This window comes from Trachurus trachurus (assembly GCF_905171665.1).
Source record: "Trachurus trachurus genome assembly, chromosome: 21".
NCBI lineage: Eukaryota > Metazoa > Chordata > Actinopteri > Carangiformes > Carangidae > Trachurus > Trachurus trachurus.
This window is the reverse complement of record NC_139899.1, coordinates 14045296-14067966: the sequence shown is the minus strand read 5'-3', so window position 1 is coordinate 14067966 and position 22671 is coordinate 14045296. Positions and strand designations below refer to the sequence as shown.

Below are 22671 nucleotides of genomic sequence, written 5' to 3'. Positions count from 1 at the left end.
TTTATATTTATAAAGCGGGACAATCTACATCATTTATATTTATTATTTTATAATTATATATTTTTAGTTTATATGGACCAGTAGCCTAATCAAGATTTAGGCATTCATATATTCATCAAAGTTAACCATCAGCCCAAGTTAAGTTATCCAGCTCCCATCCCCTCTCTCTGGATCATCAAAATACTCATTTGCTGTGTTTACGTTCCATCTATTTGAACAATATCTTTTTGTGCATGAACAAGGTATTTTGACACTGGTTGTTTTGTGTTGAGTAAATTCAATGAGGGCACATTACACATCATATAAACAGTACAAAATATTATTTTTTTTATTACAAAGTAATACAACAATGAACAAACAATATAACTCCATAAAATAATATCAGCTGACTCTCAATCTGACAGCCATCACATTGTACACATTTCTTTTTGACTCAGTATAGAGTGTTTGAAGGATTCGGTGCAGTCCTTGTTTGTTACTGTTCAATGTGATGCCTTTGTGGAGTTTTTTCAGAAGCAGGTCACACATCACTGGTCAGAAGTTTCAGTTGTCTGTTTTTGACTTGAGGAAGGGCTTGTGCAGCACATCGTAGAGTCGTCTCGCCTGTGTGCACAAAATCAAGGCAGTAATTCAACAAATGTTCCATGTACCATCCATATATTCATATCCTGGTGAGTATTTATTTACCTTTTGTGGTCCAAGGCCGGGACAGAGAACCAAGTCCTCCTTAGACGCACTGATGATTCCTTCTACAGACTGTAAGAAAAATAAATGAATACAAAAATCATCATCTGAGAGCATTGACCACAATATGAGAACATCTATAAATTAAATCAAGTGTAATGAAACTACTCACTGTGAAAGTAGACAGCAAGGTAATGGCATCAGTTTTGTTTATAGATTTAACAGTGGTGAGGCAGTCTGAAACCTAAAAAAAGAAAATTAAATAAAAAAAATTAATGTATCATCAAAATTAACCTACTTGAGCACACAGCAAAACTTTGGAAGATTATTTTCTTCCAACTGCATCATATTACTTAAATCTGTGTCATATATTAAAATAATAACCCACTTTTCTGATTTGGCAAAATTATCGCATTGAAAAGAGAAAATAATAAATCCACCAACCTTTGATAGATAGTTCTTTTCAACTTGCTCCTTCAGTAGGTCTGCAGGTTTCTTTTCATATGACTTATATGTTTCTAGGTAACGTCCTCCCTCCTCTGGGCTGTCAAATCAACATACAGACATTTAAAACAATCTACAGTCCCTTCTATGTCTGTGTCCTTCTTGGCAATGACTGTTTGACTGTGTTCACTGTTCTTACCTGTTTTCTAATATTTTCTGTTATAAAGGTAAAGGTAAAGGTACTTTATTTGTCACATATACAGCTAGTACAGTGAAATTCTGGCTGTAAACTCTTGTTCTCCTTTGCTGTATTTGTTCTCTCGACACCATTGTAAATGAGGACCTTCCTCAATGGTCTTCGAGAATAAATAAAGTTATAAATAAATCTGTTGTCCTACCTCCAAGCCAAGATGAGTGTGCAGTCGGCCATGATGCAGATGCGAGCCAGCTCCTTCAATGCATGATGGGGATCCTCCTGAGATGAAAAACCATAAATAATTATGATTTTTTTAATTAATTAATACGACTCATCAATGTGAAGGTCAGTGTGGCACAGCACTTTTTACACTTACCACATCTACCTGAACCAGTAACACCCGCAGGGTGAAAGTCTGTCCAAGCTGCTTCAAACGGTCATGGATGTAGTTGGGGTTGAGATTGTGATACCTCAGACTTGGAGCCAAACCCAAAAGCAATATTAAAACAAAACAGAACACACAAGAGTAAGATAGCATATGAAAAATGTGTTTAGGCTTAGATCAGGTGTAAAGCACAAACTGTTTAGCCTACTTCTTGATCTACATATTTATATACACTATATTCAAGGGACCAAAACCCACCTAAGGAAGAGAGCACACGTTGTCTGTCCCAGCACATAGTCTGGTACAACATCTCCAAACTCCCATGGGACGCTCCTTACAAACTTCAGAATAGGATTTCCCCTCTGAATCAGTGCAAACAAGTGTAATGTTAGATTTACCACAGAGGAAACCAAATGACAAAAATGAAAACAGTTTTGTTTCATTGCAGATACAACATTAAGTGTCTGACCCTGGGAAGTAACTAAAAATCTAATTTCCTGGTAATTTGCGCTTGACTAGAAATAAACAATAATTCTGAGACCTGTCGAGGACTGACAACGATGCTGCTCCCGGACCCCACCGGTTTAGGACCTGGGCAGAGTCTTGCGTCTGAGTGAGCCTCTTTCAGGTCTGTGCCAGCCACCTGCGTCTGCCCACTCTCCTGAACCCCCTCAGATCCATGTTCAGCCCCTTTAGTGGAGCCCTGAACCGTTTCACATCTTGCTGTGGCAGAAGATCCTGAACTAGCCTCGGTTTGTTTCAGACTGGCAGATCCGTCGCCCTCAGGCCTGGGCAGGTTGGGGGTCTCCTTTCTTTGAGGAGATTCAGCCACATTGCTTTTACTCTGGACGATGTATTCTGCATAAGACAGGGGCTGGTCCACTGATCCAGGAGCAGGATTGGCTGATGATGCATATGAGGCTGATGCAGTTTGTCCCGCTTTCGTTGAGGACACAAACTGCGGCTTTGGCTGGGAAACAACAATGAATGAAATCATGTGAGACAACCACTCAGGTCAACCCGCTCATGGCTAAGCTAAGTTAGATACCAGCCATGAGAAGTTGGCGTTAAATTCGGCAAAAATACTGACCGGTGTTCTTTCTTTCGTGAAAGCAGAATCGTCCAGGTCGATGTTAAACCTCTTCTTCATGTCACTCGGCTAATAAAGGCTTCTCAACTAAACACATGCTACTCACTAGTGACACTTTTCGTTATCGTCTCTCACTGACAACAACTCAAACAGGGCAACAAGGACACTTCCGGTTCGTATCCTTCAGAATAAAAGCATCATCTCCACGAACATTTGCAGGGCAGCACCATACAGTCTATGCAGGACACTCAGAAAGAATCTGCACCAAGCACTAACTTGTGTCATAATAAAGTTTTAACGACAGGGAGTACAATTATTTTGTTTGAAAATAACTTAGGTATACTCCTTAAAAAACAGCACAGGTAGTCTACATTTATATTCTAAAAACAATTACACAAAAGAAAAACACTAGGCCTATTTATTAAATAAAACAAACAAAAAAGTAAAATTATTGCACACAAATAAAAGACTAGTTAAGAGTCAAGGATAAACTAAGCAACTGAATACAATTTAAAAGCTCTGAGGTTTCTGTAACATGAGCTGCAATACCGTCTAACTTTTAAACTCAAATGTCATTGCTGTAGGCAATAAGATGTTACCTGATTTAGAGATAATCAAGTGGTTGGCACCACCTGTCAAAAGATACACATGGGCACTATAGGCTATGACTCAATTAAAATAAGTTCAGCCAGACAGGGTAAAAGAGAGAACAGAAATGACGTTGCCTGCTGTCATACAGCATGAAGCTACCTCTCTAAATTAAGTTGCAGCGTTACTGCCTGTGGGAATACATCAACAATAAAATGTGAGTGCTGCAATGTAAAGTCAATTTAGTTGTCAATTCTGTGACTAAAAAGAATAAAATGAACAGCTGGGGCAGTTGAGATTTTTCAGACTTTTCTTCCCTCCCACTTTTCTTTTCCCTTTTCAAATAGCCTTTATATGCTGTCTTTTATGGCCGAGGCTAGTTAGCCATTTAAACTATAACTGGCTAGAACTGATTGAGAACATTTTCTTTTTTTCTATGTGAACCACATAAGTGGAATAAAATATAACTTTTTTCAAGCGGTGTGCAACAGAAGGCCTGAGTAACAAATAGGAAAGGGGAAAAGAAGAAATAGCCTACCTTTTCAACAGCGTGCATAGCATGAAAAAAAGAGAAAATAAATAAACAAGAAAATGGATAATCGAAGGTGCATCGACAACAACAACAAGCAGAGTTGATCACACTGTGGTGAAGTTTGCCCATGGGTGTATTACATTTTTATTACTTGCTTTTTCCTTAGTTTGCGGCCATGGAGTGGGGTTGCCGGGGAGACCGTGACGCCGCCATTCAAACTGCGCAGCATGGCATGTTGGGAAATCTTTCCTCATCATGGCGGACCAGTCAGTTGGCTAACAGTGACGGTTAGCACTCTCGGTGATTGTTTAGTCCCGCACACTCCAGGACCGCAGCCATTGGTGTTTTTTGAACGGACACTGCAGCCACCGAACATAACCTGGGTAATTATATGCTACACAACGGACTGCCTTGAAGAGCGAACGAACTTGTTTTGCTGAGAGAAGTAGCAGCTAAAACTAGCTATTTAAATAGCTACGAGCGTGCTAACTTAGCCTAGCAACAGTCTGTTGAGGCCGCGTTGTGCGGGCGGCATGTTTGGCTCCTCCAGCTTATAAATTGTCCAACGGGTAGGCTTTGCACAACAGTTTGCCGTTAATTGAGCAGCTATCTAATAAAAACACCAAGTGACGGTTAACGCAACCTTTCGTTGGCTTAGCTCGTGTCCACGGCGTTGCTCTTTGAATGGACGGTAGCGCTAGCTGCGGCAGCGCAGTGCAGGCCCAATGCTGTTTGGCGTTATCTAACGTTTTAATGAACTATTTGTTGTTGCCTAAAACTTTTGTACTCGGCTTGCCTCCGTACCACATCTGGTCGGTATGTAAATGATGCATCTTGTGTGTTATTTACCACCGTGATATTAGTATCAGAAGACAGAAGAGCTAAATTCATTAACGTTTCATGGCATCTAAAATAACATGTTGGCAGCCATACGCTTGATGGTTAGCTTTAGCTTGAATTGAAGCGACAACGTATCAGTTATATGTTTCGACAAACGCTGCATAATCCTGGATGTTGGTATCTAGTATCCATACTATTATCGTATCGTTGTTTAAGGATCAGTTATTGTCGTTTACAGTAGGGCTGTAGTTTCGGGAAATGAAGGCTGTGGATGTTGTGAATGCAATGTGCGGGAGACTGTGGCTCCATGACCCATGTTTGAAAACAGCAGTAGTCCGTCACATGTTGGTGTGTAAAGTGGCATCGCTAATGTTGATTGCGATAAAGCTTTGCGATTGTAAGACGACTAGTTGCTTCAGACAAAGCTGGGGTTTGTTTTTATTTTGTTTATTTCTAGAAAGAAGCAATATCGTAATAATAAAACAAACCAGATCTGCATACGTACTGGGCTCCGTGCCAACAGCAAACCCAAATTATGATGAGTAAGATGTCTTTGAGACTAGATCAATTCTGGGTTTGGAGTATAAACTAAATTTATAACTTTGTCTGCACTCGCAATACTCATTTTATTCAATGGAGGGACAGTAAGCTTTGTTAGAGTAGAAGGGGGTCTGATTGTATTGTTTAGCTAGTCGTTTTCCCACGCGCCTCGTGTTTACTTAATGTAGGCTAATCTTTCTAGATCGTCTGAACGTGAAAAGTGTTTTAACATATTGTAAATTGCAAAGAGTATACAGTCACTCTGTTATCTTCTCAGCTACGGCATTCTGTAGGTTTTTCTAAGATCATGGCTTATTGTGTGTTTAGAGGCCAGTTGTTTTGGTTACCCTACAACTGAGTTGTAGTGGACTAGAAATAAAAATGCTTATTGTGAGACTGTAGTATGTACAGTAATTGGGGCAATTCAATATCACATCAGCCAAAAGGTGCTCCTGTGATATCAGTATTGATCACCTGTTTTTTTAATTGTGTAGTGAAGGAGATCTGGTTTGTCAGGGACACAAAGTGAAGCAGTAGTTCACTGGAGTTCACAGATAGTTCAACCCTTTTTGTTATGATGCATTTTTTTCGATTTCTGGACCCCCTTACAGCAAACATTGGAAATGGATCATGAAACAGATCCAAAACTGATCCTGTGTGGAGGCATTATACAGAGGAGGTTCATTCAGCAGCACTCTTGAAAACAGACTTTCAGTGATTCTTACACTCATGAAGACTTTAATGTTTCATTCAAATTGTTTTTGAAAGGTGTTGATTCAGCTTGGCATTCATTTTGGATGTTGTAGTTTTAGGTACTGTTGGCCATACCTGATCATGAGAGGTGTTTAAAATATTTTATCCACTGCATGTAGGCTATAACTTAAGATGTAAACAAGTATCTATATAGACACATTGATGCACCAGACAAAAGGGATACCGATTATTATTATTATTATTATTATTATTATTATTATTATTATTATGATGATGATGAAGTTCCTTAGTACCCTTCCTCTCCTTTTATGTACATTACATAAGACGATGTTAGTACTTCTTGATGTAATCAAGATGGTGTTACTTCCATTTTGCCATAGCATGGCATTGAAATGGTGAGTTACAGTACCTCTGTTTCCCTCCTTAGTGTTGAGCGAGGGAGCAGCACACCAGTGACTTTACGAGGAAGAAATCAGCTGTACTGGCACAATGGAATGTGCAGTGGACATCCCATCAGGTGAGTGCTGGGTGGTACTCGGCTATCTATGTCATTAATATGTTTCTCTTCAGCTGCATTTTTGACCTTTTAGAAGCTCCATGTTGGACAATAGTCACTGTACATGCATAAATAGCACATATATTTATAATGTGTAGTTTGTGATATGAATACTTACTTTATTATTCTCCAAAAGGAAATTTGTTATACAAATTATGTATGCTGGTAAGCGAATCACCGTATCATGTTCATTACCAAAAGCCTAAAGGTCAAGCAAAATTAAATTCAGTAAATTAAAGTGCAATTAATTGGTTTAAAACATACCATGTATTCTGCCATATACTTGTGAAATCTGAAACTGGGTGCCCTCTGCAGGTGAGGATGAGGCACCAGAGAAAGATGACTTGAATGCCAAGGAAATGAATGAGCCACCTCATAAGAAAAACAAGAAGCACAAGAAACACAAGAGCAAGAAGAAGAAGAGAAAGAGAAAGGGGGAAAAAGAGAGCAGTTCAGAGTCTGGCGCCGAGTCTGATGTTGAACCACAACCTCCACCAAGACCTGTCCGAACCACCAGAGCCAGGTGAGAAAAGCTTCAAAGGATATAATTACCAGTACCAGTAAACCAAATGGAGTATCGTCTGAGGTGTGATTGATAAATCAAAATGATCTTCCTTACATTTCGAGATTCAAATTGTGTAGCAAAGTAAGATATGAAAAAGTAACCACATTTTGTATCACAGTGTTTCTGATTCTTGTTTCTAGTATATTTCTAGTCATATCTATTGCTGTTCAGATCTCATATTTAAGCTGTGCCCAGGAGTTTTGAACATAAATCAATATTTCAACAAAAGAAGTCAATAATATGTAAAATGTGTCCCGTAACTCCTTATTTATGACAGATTAAACTACACAAATGTACATGTCGTAATATCGCATATGTTATCTACCGCTCTATTGATTGATTTTTTGCTGGCTTCGCTGTAAACAAATGCACGTGGCCAGGACAAGGGTTAACAAAACAGCGGAAAAGCGACCGGGCTTATGTAGTTCCTCTTTAACAGATTGGAGTAGAAACATGGGGTGCCGGAGGCACGAGGCACAAAGCTACATGTTGACAGAGATGTAATTGTCCAGAATTTGGTTAAAAAGTTTTATTTCTACGTCATCTTGGACATTTGTCTTGAGAAATACCATGAAGTTCTACTGAGTGGAGTTTTATGCTTACCTTTAACAAGATTCTGTACATTACCCAAATTAAAAAGTGTAAATGAACTTTTTCTTGTGTTTATAGTGCCCGACTGGCTGCAGCTGCTGGAGCTGGAGAACATGCTGGGCTAAAAGAGGAAGGTAAAAAGGATGTTATTACAGGTAGGAATTCCTCACACATAAACAGATCATTTTGCTCACAAAGCAGGAAGTGATTTTTTTTTCTCTCCAAGTTATTATTTTTTTAAATATTTTTTTCTAATCTTAGATCGTGTGGACACAGAAGGTGATTCAAAATCCAAAAAACACAAAAGACATGCTGCCAAGAAGAAGAAAAAGAAGAAGAAGAAAGATGAAAAGCAGGAAAAGAAATCTCCATCTCGCTCCCCATCTGAAAGCAGTTCAGCTTCAGGTTCCGAGTCTGAAGGTGAAGGAGGTAAAGGAGCTGCAGATGGCAAATACTCTCCGGCTGGAGCATCTGACTTGCAAGAACCTGTTTCCAAACTGGGTTCAAAAAGCAAACGTGGAGAGGAGAAGGGGGTTCCCGTTGTCACGCAGAAACCTGCACCGCTTGGAGTGAAGAAAGAGATTTCAAATACAGATGTGCCCCCAATGGAAGGGAAGGGCAGTAACACCAATGGATCTGAAAACATAATGAGGTCGCCCTCTGCAGCTCTGGACGAGATGACACAGACAGCGACAGTTAGGGTTAAGACAGAGGGTAGTCATGGAGAAGGTGCGTTCAGCCATGCCCAGGAACTGCCTGACATCATCCCTAAACAGGAAGGTGCTACCCCAAGAGATGACTCGGGCGTAAAAGATCAGGCCAATTCAGTTCAGAGAGCCAAGGCTAAGGAATGTGATGCATCCAGGTCTAGGTCTCCCTCCCCTTCCAGGGCTCTGGACATTAAGAGGTCTGGTTCAAGTCATAGTCGGTCCCCGACATCTAGTCCCAGTAGACAGCAGTCTGGTGATCAAACAGCAACAACAATGAGAGAACAGCCCAGAACCCATTCCAAATCACCTTCAAAGGGAAAACGCTCTACAACCCCTCCAAAGAGTCGGCAGCTTTCCCGCTCTCGGTCCCGCTCTCAGTCTCCTAAACCTAGAAGGAAGTTGCGTTCTCCATCACCCAAATCTCCTAAGAGAGGTAGCTGTCAATCTCGGTCCACCTCTCGCTCACCCACCCCCAAGAAGAAGGCAAAGTCACCTAAGAAGTCCAAGTCTCCTAAACGTCGGAGAAGTTCTTTGTCGGTCTCTCCTAAACGTCGCAGGGGTTCCCCCTCTCCTAAAAGAAAGGTGTCCCGATCACCTAAACGTAGTGGGCGCAGGTCCCCCTCTCTGTCTCGCTCCCCAAGGAGAAGTCGGAGGTCAAAGTCACGTTCCCGTGGTCCCGCAAGGCGCTCAAGGACCCGCTCACCCAGACGAGGTGGTGCAGTTGGCAGGCGATCGCGGTCACACTCTGTCACTAGGAACCGTCGCTCCACCTCCAGATCTAGACGTGTCGTTCGTCGTTCCAGGTCACGTACACCGGCGAGACGTGCAGGAGGCAGACGTTCCAGGAGTCGATCCTTGTCACGGCGTAGGAGGTCACCACCCCCTAGATCCCGCCGTTCACGCTCCCGATCAATTCGCAGGAGCAGACGGACTCGATCCCGTTCTGTTGTGGTCCTGAAGCGCGGCCGTCGCTCCAGGTCTAGAACACCTCCCTCCCGACGACGGTCTAAATCCAGGTCGCCAGTCAGAAAGCGCTCTCGTTCACCTGCCAGGAGAAGTCGTTCTCCACCAAGGGTATCCAAGCGCTCCAAATCCCGCTCGCTGTCACGAAGGCAGCGGTCAAAGTCACACTCACCACTACCTGGGAAAATGAGGTCCAAATCTCCAAAGAAGAGTGGAAGACGGTCCAAATCTAAATCTGTCTCTGCAGGCTTGAACAGATCAAAGTCCAGGTCCAGGTCTGAGTCAAGCGATGGGCGGTCTGGCAGCTCCTCCCCAGCTCAATCTGCATCTTCCTCTCCTGTTAAAGCAGCGATACTGCCTTCTCCAAAGGCAGAGCCCCCACCTGCAGAAACTGGAGGACCTCCAACTACAACAGGTTTGACTTTACATTTCTAGGTTTTACTGTAATAATTCAAATGTATTTTCTTGAATTGCCGTATCTGATCTGCTATTAGGAGTGCTTCCCTGTTACTGCAAAACAAAATCCTGAATCCAGACATATCACCCACACATAATTATAGTCCACTGACAAGTTACTCTTATGCCCGCATTCCTGATCAGATATGCTAGTTAGTTGCTACTTAGTGGTTTCCAATTGGGAGAATATTAATTAATGAATGTCACATTATCATGCACCATGCAGGTGGCTGGAAACCCGTGCCATCAGCAGCTGCCCCCAGCCCCCAAGTTGGGAGCTCCTCAGACAAATTGCAGGAGCAGCCTGCAACCAATCATGACAAGGAACAGATGGAGCTTACCAGCACATCCAACGAACAAGATGATTCCAGATCCAGGTCTGCTTCCAAAGAGCCTAACCCAGATGGATCAGATTGTTCAGAAGGCTCAGATGAAGAGGAGGAAGCTTCCTCTCCAGTTAAAATGATGCCTAAATGTCAGAGAAGCCCCTCAGTTTCACCATCTCCTGTGCAGAAGAAGCAGTTATCAAAGTCACGGTCACCTACTGAGTGCAGGAAATTTTCACGCTCAACTTCATCGCCTCGACGATCAACATCCAAGTCTGCATCACGAAGGAAGCAGTCCAGGTTTGTGATAATTTTTTTTCCCTTGGAGCAGAAAGAGTATGAAGTTCTTTAAGGTATTGGATTTTAAAGACTTAATTAAGGAACTGCATTTGATAGGCATCACCAGAACTAATGCTCACATCATGCTGGACTGCACTTTGTGCAAGTATTCATCAGTTATATCATTGACTTTTTCCTCAGGTCCAAGTCTCCAGTGAGGAAAAGAGAATCTGTCTCTCCATCAGAAAGGAAGAAGCGACGGTCTAAATCACCTGCACGCAGGCGACGGTCACGGTCGCGTTCCGCCACACGCCATAAACGTTCATCCTCCAAGCCTCGAACCAGAATCCGCCGTTCAAAATCTCGCTCTCCAGCCCGCAAGAGGCGATCTCGAACCCGTTCACCCAGTGGCCGAGGGAGGAGGAGGTCCAAGTCCCAACAGGGGAGCAAGCGATCCAGGAGCCGCTCCGCCGGCCGAAGGAAAAGGTCTAGATCTGGAGACAGAAGCAGGCGATCAAGGTCTCGCTCCTCTGATCGTAGACGCAGGTCTAGATCAAGGGGCCGAGGGAGGCGCCCAGTGTTTCGCAGTCGTTCATTTGACAGACGCGACAGGTGGAAGAGGGAACCTAGCCACTCTCCAGTTCTCATCCTGCGCAAACAGCGCCGCTCAGGGTCGCGGACAAGACGCAGCACCAGCAAGACTCCACCACGGCTGACTGAACTGGGTAAAACAACCAGATATTACCCAATGAAGCAATTAATTCTTACATTTTTGATTCTGTATTTAACTCATTGAGTGCCGCGCTCCTTTCCAAAGTTTTAGTCAAGTGTACCGGCAATTTAGACCATTTTTGACTTTTTATGTAGAGCCACAGTGTATTCTATATTATTGCCACCAACACATACTGTGGCTCAATTGAAAGGTTTACCTTAATGCTTCAAGTGGCCACAAACCGTTTGTTTCTACGTGCCTCTGTTCCTGAGAAAAGTCAAGCTAAACATGGCTGGGTTTCACCAAAATCCCTCCTTTTTTTCTAGAAAAGGAGATAGAGCGTCTTTTATGAAAGGTGCGCTGTTTGTGTCTGTCGCTCTTCTGACACTCGCATTTCTGGATCAAAGGGCTCGTATAAGATAAATATATACAACAGTTGTTGTTCTATTCACAAAACCACCATCGGGGGCGGGGGGGGCGCCACTAAACAACAATAACACAGACGCACCGTGCCGTGTCACAGCCTCTAGCCGCGGAGCGTGAGGGTCAGTCGGCCACCGCGGCTCGGGAAGACCGATCCCGCCGGTGGTCGCGGTCCTTCTGTGGTTCGGGTCGGTGATGCCGGTCTGCTTTGGCCCAGAGACCATCAGATTTTACCGCGGGGGGACTTTGGGGAGGACACGGTGTTGCTCCAGATGAAGACCGGGCGGACTGTCGGCTGAGAGCTTCCTGGTTCAGCTCCGAGCAGCTCGAGCAGCTGGAGCAGCAGCGTGGGTGAGAGCAGAGCAGCTGCGCTGCAGCAGCTGCTGCATCTGCATGCAGAACTCGTTTGCAGAAGCCGAGTTATGATAAAAACTTCCAGATCATGAGCTGTCATGTGACTTTGATCGTCATCTATTTCAGTTCTCCTCGTCGTAGAGTCCCCAAATTTACATATAATGTGTATTAAAGTGTCTATTTTCATAATTTAAAAAAAAAGCAAAAAACGTAAAATTACGTTTTCGGCACTCAACGCATGGGAACGAAAAACGAGAAATTACGTGGTTGGCACTCAATGAGTTAAGAACACTCATGCAACATATTAGGTGATTTTGAATTAAGAGTTTACTAATTTCTTGTACTTAAATGTTGTCTTCTTTCCCTCTCTGTCCACTCTTGCCTATGTCCCATTGCATTACCCCTCCCCTGTCTCTCTTTTTCACCTTTATTTGCAGACAAGGACCAGTTACTGGAGATAGCTAAGGCTAATGCTGCTGCTATGTGCGCTAAGGCCGGGGTTCCCATTCCTGAGAGTCTTCGGCCAAAAGCCATCCTCCAGCTCCCTCTACCCACCCCGTCCCCTACGCCACTCTCCTTGCCTCTACCTTTACCTCTCCCAATGGGCATGGGGATGCCCAACATGCCGAATATGCCCAATATGGGTCCATTGGGGTTACCCAATATTCCCGGAATGCCCAGCATGTCCAACATCACCATGAGTGCTGCTATGGCAAGTATGACAGCGGCTACCATGACAGCTGCCTTGACCAACATGGGTGCCCTTGCGGCCATGCCTCCCCTTGCCCCACTTCCCACCATAACCAACAAGCCCCCCCCATGCCTGGCGCCCCCAACACCAACCCTTAACCTGGACCACATCGAGGAAGCAAAGCGGAAGGTCACACAGCAGGCTAACATACACACCATCAAGGAGCTTACTGAGGTAAATAGTGGTCAGTGACAGTGACAGTGATTGTATTTTATGTGAATGTTCAAATGAAGAAATGCCAAAGTGTGTTTTTTTTTACATGTTTACCTGTGTCTATACAAAGTAATGGATGCATCTTTCTTTCTTTCTTTTTTTGTAGAAGTGTAAGATGATTGCGAATAGCAAGGAAGAGATGGCCATTGCTAAACCCCATGTCTCAGATGATGAAAGCTAAAACCGCCAATCCCTCACGGTAATATTTCCACTCTTTATTTTTCCATTTCTTTGTCACTTAGTATTTCTAAATTTTACCTCATTCCATTTGGGCATTGGGTGTTTTAATCACTCATTTAAAAAACACTTTGCATGTTGTGATTCTCCTTTCCACACTTCATATACCAATAGTCAGAAATTGAGTCCTACAAGTGTTTTTATTTCAAGATTATTACAACAGTATAAACCTTCTCCAGATTATATTTGATCCAGTAGTAAAATACCCATCTGCCATGTTAATTTGAAGTCAATTCTTTACCATACTGCAATATTTTATAGTTTACTGTAATATTTAAATATTTATTATTCCACATTTGTCTTTCAGCATAAACCTTTTACAAGCATCATATTTTAGAGAGTTAAAAACAATTTAGATATTACCTTTTGGTATTTTCCACAGTTTCACAACATTTAAAGTCTGACTGTGCGTTCACACCAAAAGCTTCCAAAGCGTCAAAAACGCCGGAAGTCAATTCATTTTCAATGAGCGCCCGGCGACACCGAGCGTCCAAAGCGTCAACAGGCGTTGCCGCGCTTCCAGAGCGTCCAAAGCTTCCAAAGCGTCCAAAGCGTCACCAGATGAAAAGTTGAGCCAGGTTTAACTTTAGGGTAATTAGCTATGACGCGGTCAAGCGGCAACCGGCGGCAGCCTGTCAGAATAGAGATGTCCGTCGGTTGCCTGTTTTTTTCTTTTTTTTGTATTTCGGCTCCCCAATGACCAGCGCGATCGAACTTTGACGCCAGTCACGTGACGAGCGGCCAAAGCGGCTGAAAATATTTCCCGTTTTGGGAGCTGTCTTGTCTGACGCCCACCCTCGAGCGTTTTTGACGCTTTGGAAGCTTTTGGTGTGAACGCACAGTAAATGTAATTATTTGATTGATTACTTGAATCAACAACATGAGCCTTTGAGATTGTTGTATGTGGAGCATTGATGCAACATTTCTCTTTGCACACAGCCACTCTCATCGAAGGACTGAAGGAAAATGTAAAAAAAAAAAAAAAAAATGCTTAAAAGGAGGACCTACCTTTCCACAGTTCTCTCTGGCAGCCAGATAGCCTGACTGAGCCTCATAAACCACCTAGAAGAAGAGCACCCTAGTTGTCACAGTTATGATGTAGGAGCACCGGCACCAGCCACTGCCCTCCTCAGCTCCCCAGTTTGTTTCTGTGTGTGTGTGTGAGAGAGAAGGCCAGACTGTCACCACTGATACCACTGAGAAAACTGGACATGCTGACCTGTGTGCACAGTTGTATGACTGTAAACTGAATCCTGTGTGTGAAAAGTATGTGTGTATATAGTGACTTTGACCACCAACCCCTCAGTGTTTCTGCTCATTCAAGCAGTCACTGTTGTAAAGACTGAAGAGAAAACAAACCAAACTAACTAGTGGCGCAAGTGTTTTTGTAAAAGATTAGTTTCTCTAAATTTGTTTTACCTTTATTCTTTCTTAAATGAGTGTGTTGAGTGGAGGTTGCTTCCTTGTTCTGCTGTATTCCCCTGGTTACCTCTAGTCCCATGGTTTTATAAACAAATAATGCAAACAAAGTCTTGGTAGATCCTTACTTGATTTGTTTTCTTAAGCCTAGGTCTCCAGGGCATGCATGTCATCATGTATGAATCCTGGACCAAGGTACCAGGTTTGGTTATTTATTTATATAGAGGGAATAAATAATACATTGGCTGCCAAAAGAAGACAATTTGAAATTTGGCTGTGACAAAAATGATAATCTCCACTCACAAAATATAACTAATTCAGTTAGTACTGCCCTGGGTGTAAATTTACTCAAACCTGGTCTTTCATTTGGGCTTTGCTTGGATTTAACCAGGAAACAGATTTGCTCTAGATTTGAATTGGCATTTAATTTGCCAAAGTTTGAACACCACCATCCAAACACACATTGTTTGTGTCTTGCAGAAGACCATAAGATGTGATGTAAGGTCCAGTGTGTAGGATTTAGTGGGATCTATCGGGAAGGTCGCAGATTGCAACTTGCTGAATAATCCCCCTTCGACCTCCCTTTCCAAGCTTGTAGGAAGCCTACAGTGGCATTCAGGTAACATAAAATGAGGAAGGCCTGTGTCGGCTTACTCTGCTCTGGGCTACTTTAGAAACACGGCAGGCTTGTTGGAAACAACCCAAAACCTATGTAGATATTTGGGGCTTGTGCAAATCTAACAAAAAGATGAATGATTCTTAGTTTCAGGTACACTAATGAATGAATGTTAAGGAATATAATGTCTTTCAGTAGACCCCTCTCAATCCTACACACTGGTTCTTTAAGATGCATAGAAGGCATACATATTTTAATTTGCTCAATATTAATTGGCACAATGCCATTTTTTAAATTTAGAGAAACATTGAAAGGTCTGTGTTTCTATCATTCATCATCTGGGTTTGATTTTTGGAGCAACAAACGGCCACAAGCCATAAGAATTAAGACTAGTGGTAAAAAAAACAACAACATTTAACTGGTCCCTGAACCACCAAGTATAAATTAGGTCAGTGTAACAAGTTTTAGTTCTGAAGAGGAGCAGGAAGGAGGGAAATGGAAGTTCTCTTAACTTGATACTGTAAATGGAAGTCATTCTTACTTGTTTCATTGTGTGACATACACAATTAAAACAGTTTTGAATACACTTTAGAGATACTTTGGTCTTTCTCTTAGGCTGTTTACATTATTAATACATAAATGCCATTGGTGTCATTTTTTTTTTAGAGGCACTTGAGATAAGAATTCATGTTATTCCACTGAGGGTGACATGTGGTAATAGGGATGAAGATGTTTTTGCGTGTTAGACTGTCAGGTTCTTTTTATTTTCAAGTTTTTCTTTAAAAACAAGTTTTAACCACATGAAATTTGACCACATGAAATCATATTGCAGCATTGCATTCAAGAGGCAAATAGAGAATTGTTATAAAGAATAGAACATGTAGTAATGTGCAAACAATGAAAGACCCAATGAGCCCTTTTTATTTAATCTACTCATACAGTTAATACCTTCTTTACATGTAGTTACTGTAGCCTGTATTAGGTCCTTTGTGTGAGCTAAGTTAACAGGGTCCATATTTCACTGTAAGTATTTGTCCCATTGGATCACCGAAGAACAAAGACGAACTTGGTGCTTTTGGGGAAACTGGCAGGGATGAGGTTTTTTCTGGTTTTTAGGGAATCTTGCACTCATAAGTCACATTTATTCAAAATCTGGATCCATCCACCCATCATTTTTTCTATGCCCAGGGCTGTTTAACTGTTGAAGATAATCTGTGACAATTTCGTCAGACTATAACTATACTGACTGTACCAAAAGTGTTGGACTATTGAATTGATTCCCTGGGGAAATCTTTAACTGTTTTATTGACAAAAAAAAGAATAAAAAAAATTTGCATTTTAGGATTCTTTTCTTCTTTTTTCTTTTTTTTTTTGGTCATTTAAAAATGACATCGCTTGCTTTGTACATAAATGTGTTGATGATTATTAAAAACCTCAGTGATCTGTATTTGTTCTTGCCTTTGTTTGCTATGTTCACTTAAGTCAGGTTCATAATGTCTCACTTCACACAAACATTGAATGCCTGCTAGAAATGGAAAGGAGAAAACAGTGGAGTTGGTTAGGTAGAGAGGATGGTTGACCTAAGTCTTGGATTTGACCATGCCAGCATTTGTAGGTAGCATTATACATGTTAAAGTAGTGATTAGTTATGATATGGACAAATTGTATGATGTAGATTACAATGTATTGGAGTGACCTGATATGAGCTTTTTGCATATTGAAAGTTTGAAACAAAAGCTCAATTGAATTGAAATGAGCAAGAAGAAACACATTGCTCAATGCCAGTCCTCTGGCTCCACCTAGTGGTCTTCATGATTAATTGCCTAGGTTGTAAATTTGATGAGGAAACCCACGCACAAGGTAAAACTTGGTAGCTTAAGTTTTTTTAAGAAATGTCAAAAACTGGATTTTAAAAGTATATTAGAATCTATAACATCAGATGGGATGATGAACAAATGGTAGAATCAAGCCATACTTAAAGCCAAAATGTAGAGCAAAGTCTACATCCTGACCCTTCCTCGCTCTCTCAAACTGAATTAATTGGCAGGTTTAGAAAGAATGGACTTGTATATGCAGTGCCTTAAATGTGAATTTGTGCAAAACTGTACAGTGTTTGATGCTTTCTGGAAGTTTCTCTGTTTAAAATTAGCATCAGGCACTGCCAGGTGCTAGTGGAGTCGTAGAATAAATGTTAAGTGACAATGGCCTAGTGGTGCACTTCTCAGGAGTGAGTGCTCAGCTTTAAGACCTATAATAAACCCTGACTGTTTATGTTATAGATTTTCACTTGAGTGAGAGCAGATGATTTGAATGCTTGTTTTCGTAAGACAAACATAAAGATAAAGTAAATAATATTTGTATCTATTGGAATGTTGTTTGGGAGATACACTCTGGGAGGCTGGTGTTTTTCTTGGGTGTCTTTACTCCTTAAATGCAGATTCAGAATCACTTGCAATTATGAAACCCACCTTCAAGTGGTGCACTTTCTCTTTGCACAGTTTTTTGTTTGTAGGCGACTGTGGGGAACAGCAAGTGAATACATTTCCAAAGACTTTCATCAAGACACATTACAAATCACATTGAGGCAGTTTTAGAGCTTCTCTGTCGACAAATAGGCATGAACACATTTGAGTGTAAAGCTCTATTAGAACAGTGGGATGTAAGTAAAGTAGGTTAGAGGCTCTGACATATTAAACACTTATTCAGTTTGCAAGTTCTGTGATTTACTCAGACGTCGAGTAAAGAGGAGCGACTGAGGGCAAAATTCATGAAGAAAGCTTTAAAGGCTTTAATCTGTGGATTTGCTCAGTGGATTAGATAAAAAGGTTAGAAACTCCACAGTGTGAGTTTCTTCTTAGTCTACATGGTGTTTAAAATACATATCGCCATGGGATACATTGCAATATCAAAAAAAAAAAAAAAAAATGCAATCATTACCATAGTCATGGACTGAGTGCTTTGGACTAAACGGTGCCATGGATAGTTTTCCTCTTCAAATGAGACGAACCCCAAAGAAAAGGAAAGAAAAGCGTTCCCCTTTCTTCTTTCATCACTTCAATCTTTCCTGGGTGAAACCACTTCCTATTTTATTTCCTTTTTGTAATGTTGATTGTCAATCATTTGTCAGTTTAAGCTTATTGTTTTATTTTTGTCTTTAGATGTGTGTTTGTACTCAGTCTCAACGTTCCCTCTCAACCTGTTGTTGAAAAGAAGGACAAGGTCAGTGGCATCAATCCCTATGTGCACCATGCACATTCACATTGTTTAAGATTAGTGAGTGATCGCACATTTTAATGCATGACTTACTACACATTCAATGTATATAGTTGGTTTACCCCAAAAATAGTCCTAAATAACACTGTAGTACTGTATTATAAAGAAAAGCACAAGTATAAAAATATTGAACGCCTACATGACAATATCCATCTTACAACAACAATGAATCAACAACAAAACACAACAAAATGTTGGAAATGCAGTCAAACAAAGTGCTGCTTAAAAATTGTTAGTCATCAAATGAGTCAGTCTGAAAACGAAGCCCTAATGCATAATGCTGAGAGCGTCTATTGCTCATAGTGGACACAAAAAGTCTTTTTCCTTTTTTTGGGGGGGACTGATTTATTTTTATATGATTAATCTCACAGGGGAGGGGTGGAAAAAAATAAATCCAGAATGAGCTTAAGTCAGAAGACGAAGACCTTCCACTGCACTGCTGGAAAAAAAAAAAAACCTCAGTGAAAACAAATACTCTCCCCTTTCTGTGACCCCTCCTCACCCGCAATACATTTCATATAGTCAGTAAAGGAAAAAAAGACCAACTGTGACAAATGTTTTAATTAGAAATTCAGAGCCAGTGTTTTAATTCCACCTTTAGTTTCCAGCGTTGTTTTCGTAATTACTATTTGTGGGATAGTGATCTGCAATCTCTGGGAGCGTAAGTCAGTTTAATAGTCTTGGCCAATTATACTCATTTAATATGTGGACTGTAATTACATTGATCAGTAATTACACTTGCAGGCTTTCCTGTCAGTATCTGCATGTGCGCTTGTTTACACACAGCAGTCGTGTTTGCATGTATATGATGTCTATGTGGGTTGCATACTGAGCAGCTAGTGAGTCATTGAGTTTTGCAGATCAATGGCTGTTGGTCGATGGATGGCTGAGTGCTTTGCAACGACCACCTAATCCAAGCACTCTACCCATTCTGTCAAGCATCCAGAAAAGGAGGTCACGTACACAAATTTCCTCTCACTCCCCCTTGCTTTCCATTTTCAGAGCACACTTTTCTCTCACAGTGTCGCTTCACACTCCACTTTCTCTCTCTCACACACACACGCGCGCACGCACACATAGATGAACATGCACACGTACACACATGAGATAAGCCGATGAATTCAGCCCGTGGTGGAGTTCTGGATCAGGGTGGAACTTGTTTCACCACAATGTGAGACCGACTAACGAAGACAACTGAGACAGCAAAGAGAAAGGGAGAAAAGAGGATTTGATAGAAATGAGAGGCTCGGTGAGATAAAAGCTGAGGAGAGGGAAGAGAAAAGAGGGTGGAAAACTGAGAACAAAAGAGAAAATAAGATGCCTAATTTTTTACAGAAGAGGATTTGGAGCCCTGCCAACAGAATCAAGTGAGATGTGTCTGTAAAGGGTGTGTGTACTGGTCGGAGGAGTGAAGCAAAGGTTGTGACTTTGCCTGTACTTGTCGTTTCATTGTACTGTCAAAACTGTGTGTGTGCGTGTGTGCACATTTCAGTTCAAGTGTGTGTGTCAGTGCCCTCGACAGGACAGAAACCAAAACTGAACAAAAGCGGGAGATTCTGCAGCAATACCAACAGCCTATGTAAATGTCTATACATGAGTGAAAACACACATGTTGCATGTATGTCTGAATATTTCATGAGGGCACACGGTGGGAGCAACTACAGATCTTAATTAATGGATGAGGCAACTTAACCCAATTCAAATATTCATGTGGATTGAAAAGTAAAATCTTAAAATGTATCTATCTTATTTAGCATTTTATCAGGCAATATCTGGGTCAAATTGAACATTTAAATGTGCATACGTTTGCACATTTGCTAAGAATACTAAAATGTTTGCAGGAAATTCTTCAAAGACGTCTCTCACTTTATGGTTAATATTCATATGACAAGAAATAACTTGCAATAGTAAGATAAATCTGAATCTCATCTGAAAACATGCTCATTTACTGTGAAACGGATTGTGTGACCACGTATAGTGTTATCAGCCGGATTACACGTTTCCATCACGCCAGGCTGCCTGTCGACCTGCGTATGTGTATAATAAGGACACCAGAAAACAATTAGTCAGCCCAGGAAAGCCTCCCTGTCTGACCTTTACTTGAAATAAGACTGGTCAATAATGAGCCATTAGCAGCAGATCTAAATACATAGGTTTGTTTATTAACCTCCACGATGTTAGAAGACCTGCAAATATACTCACAAAGACAGAAAACAGCCTGTACAGATGATGTATTTGAAATGTGGGTTTTAGTCATCCTAAGTGGACTTGGGTCATCAAACTCTAGCCACGAGGGCAGAGGAGATGCTGGCCACTGTCGCAGAGTTGACCTATGAAGTCAGACACAGAGACGGATGCTTCCTGACTGTAGCACGTGTTGGTGTGAATGATGAGAACATCAAGGTAGTGCTGGATAGTTTGTGTGTAGGAGTGTGCATGTGTCTGGCTGCATGGACGACGTGGGACATTTCTATAGGGGGAGTGCGTGTGTGTGTGTGTGTGTGTGTGTGTGTGTGAAGTTGTAATGTGGTGTTCGGAGCAGCAGGGTTGTGTGCATGTTAGTGTGTGTGTTTTTGTGTGGGGATGTGCATGTGTCCTCTTTGTCTTTCTCTCCCTGTGTGTGTGAGAGAGAGAGACAGCCGCAGGAATGTGTATGTTTGTTCCAGTCCATTGCTTGAGAATGAGAGCAGAGGTAGTGCTCTGCATGTGTGTTTGTGTGTTGTTTGTCACAGGAATAGAGGCTGAACCCATGTTGATGGACACAAAGATCAAGGTAGATCAAGGTTAATGTGAGTCTGTGTGTATGTGTGTGTGAGAGAGAGGGAGAGAGAGAGAGAGTGTGTATTTGTGCACGTGTGTGTGCATGACTGTTAGCTGCAGGGTAGGAGAGTTCCTCTTGTGTCTACACTGATTAGCATAGCATGCATTTGAACATCAGAGGTGAGACTGTTAAATCCTCAATGTGAACACGTTCAAATTTAAATGACAGTTGGCAGAAAAAAGTGTTGATTATCCCCAAATAACCTGAATTATTTAGATTTTTAACGGGAAGTACTTTGAAATAAGAGACTTGGATCACTGTGGATGTTCATCCTACACCTGCAGCTTCACACAACTCAGACTCAGTTATATGTGTGTGTGTCCTATGCTCACACTAAATCCCCTAACCCAAGTGGTGTGACGTTCCAGTCCACCTCCCATGTAGCAGCTCACACTAAGAATATGCGGTGTGTCACGGTTACAGTAAAAACTAAGGTCTTGATACATCAAGGTGGAGTGGTGAACCTCCCTCCCTCTCCCTCTCTTTGTTTGCTTGTCACTTGCACAGAAGGAAGATCTAGTTCATCGCTCTTGCTGACGTGTACAATTAAAGCGTCAAGGTAGAGTAGTGTTGGCATTTGCGTGCATTCATGTGTGTGTGTGCATGTGCGCATCCACGTGCTTCAGTGGAGATGACCTACGCAGCAGCAAATGCAGAAAACATATGAGCAGCTGTCATTTCATGTTGGAGCTTTTGACAGTTCACCTGCATGTGCTTTTCTCCCATCGCTAAAATATTCAGTGTTACACATGCGTATTAAACAGGACCGTAATCTATTCACATCAGCTGCTGACTCATGCAATACTCATAGTAATCAATAAATTGGCTGCTGTGAGAAAAAAGAAGCTCTATAAGTGTTTATGAAACATTTAACACTCCAGTTTACGGTTTAAACCTACAGGCTGCTGGAAATATATATGACAGTGGAAGTATAAATGACACATAGGCACTTCTCCTGTTATGATAAATATATAAAGGATTCACACCTTACCCACCTGCAACAATTAAATATTGAATTCTCCAACTGGCTGATCAAATATTCATTCTTGCCACAGGGCTGTAAAGTACGAACCATTAGTTAGTTGTCTCCTTGGCTTTCTGAGAGATCACAAGTTCTGTTCTTTCTTTTAATTTAAACTGGATCTTCTCAGTCTACTCATTCATTAGTCATCCTTTACACTGGTGGTAAAATGTATCCTCCTTTCCCCCCATTTTATTGATTCTTTATCATTTAAAAACACACATTAAGTTTAGTTTGAACAAATTGGTTGTCATTTGGTAAGCATTATTTTCTAAACTTTTTTAAAAACTGTGTTAATGAAATTATGCAAAGTCACAGGAAAGATAGGCGGAGGGAGGGCTGATGGTTATTTCTTTCTACCTCTGCATTAGT

General features: G+C 41.5%; 2 protein-coding genes across 2 annotated transcripts; one reads left to right on the top strand and one right to left on the bottom strand.

Moving 5' to 3' along the window:
* Positions 1-462: 462 nt before the first annotated feature.
* ercc1 (excision repair cross-complementation group 1) lies at positions 463-2951 on the bottom strand. Its single transcript, XM_083997491.1, has 9 exons — positions 2800-2951; positions 2251-2679; positions 1968-2071; positions 1701-1800; positions 1527-1603; positions 1129-1228; positions 857-928; positions 688-756; positions 463-603 (listed from the first exon to the last, which is right to left on the bottom strand). Exons 1-9 carry the CDS (start codon positions 2857-2859, stop codon positions 544-546), a joined length of 1071 nt encoding a protein of 356 aa, XP_083853617.1. The 5' UTR covers positions 2860-2951; the 3' UTR covers positions 463-543.
* A 1222-nt stretch (positions 2952-4173) lies between these two features.
* On the top strand, positions 4174-16611 carry sona (SON DNA and RNA binding protein a). The gene is made up of 10 exons (XM_083997515.1): positions 4174-4302; positions 6441-6530; positions 6885-7092; positions 7804-7880; positions 7987-9813; positions 10081-10480; positions 10661-11184; positions 12386-12873; positions 13019-13111; positions 14089-16611. The coding sequence occupies exons 2-9, from the start codon at positions 6503-6505 to the stop codon at positions 13091-13093; spliced, it is 3627 nt and encodes a 1208-aa protein (XP_083853641.1). The 5' UTR covers positions 4174-4302; positions 6441-6502; the 3' UTR covers positions 13094-13111; positions 14089-16611.
* The last annotated feature ends 6060 nt before the right edge of the window (positions 16612-22671 follow it).

Coding starts and splice junctions, on each gene's coding strand:
- ercc1 (XM_083997491.1), bottom strand. CDS start 2,859: ATGAAGAAGAGGTTTAACATCGACCTGGACGATTCTGCTTTCACGAAA. Junction 1,801..1,967: donor ACGTGTGCTCTCTTCCTTAG/GTGGGTTTTGGT, acceptor TTTGGCTCCAAG/TCTGAGGTATCACAATCTCA. Junction 929..1,128: donor AAAAGAACTATCTATCAAAG/GTTGGTGGATTT, acceptor TTCTTTTTTTAG/GTTTCAGACTGCCTCACCAC.
- sona (XM_083997515.1), top strand. CDS start 6,503: ATGGAATGTGCAGTGGACATCCCATCAG. Junction 7,881..7,986: donor TAAAAAGGATGTTATTACAG/GTAGGAATTCCT, acceptor TTCTAATCTTAG/ATCGTGTGGACACAGAAGGT. Junction 12,874..13,018: donor CCATCAAGGAGCTTACTGAG/GTAAATAGTGGT, acceptor CTTTTTTTGTAG/AAGTGTAAGATGATTGCGAA.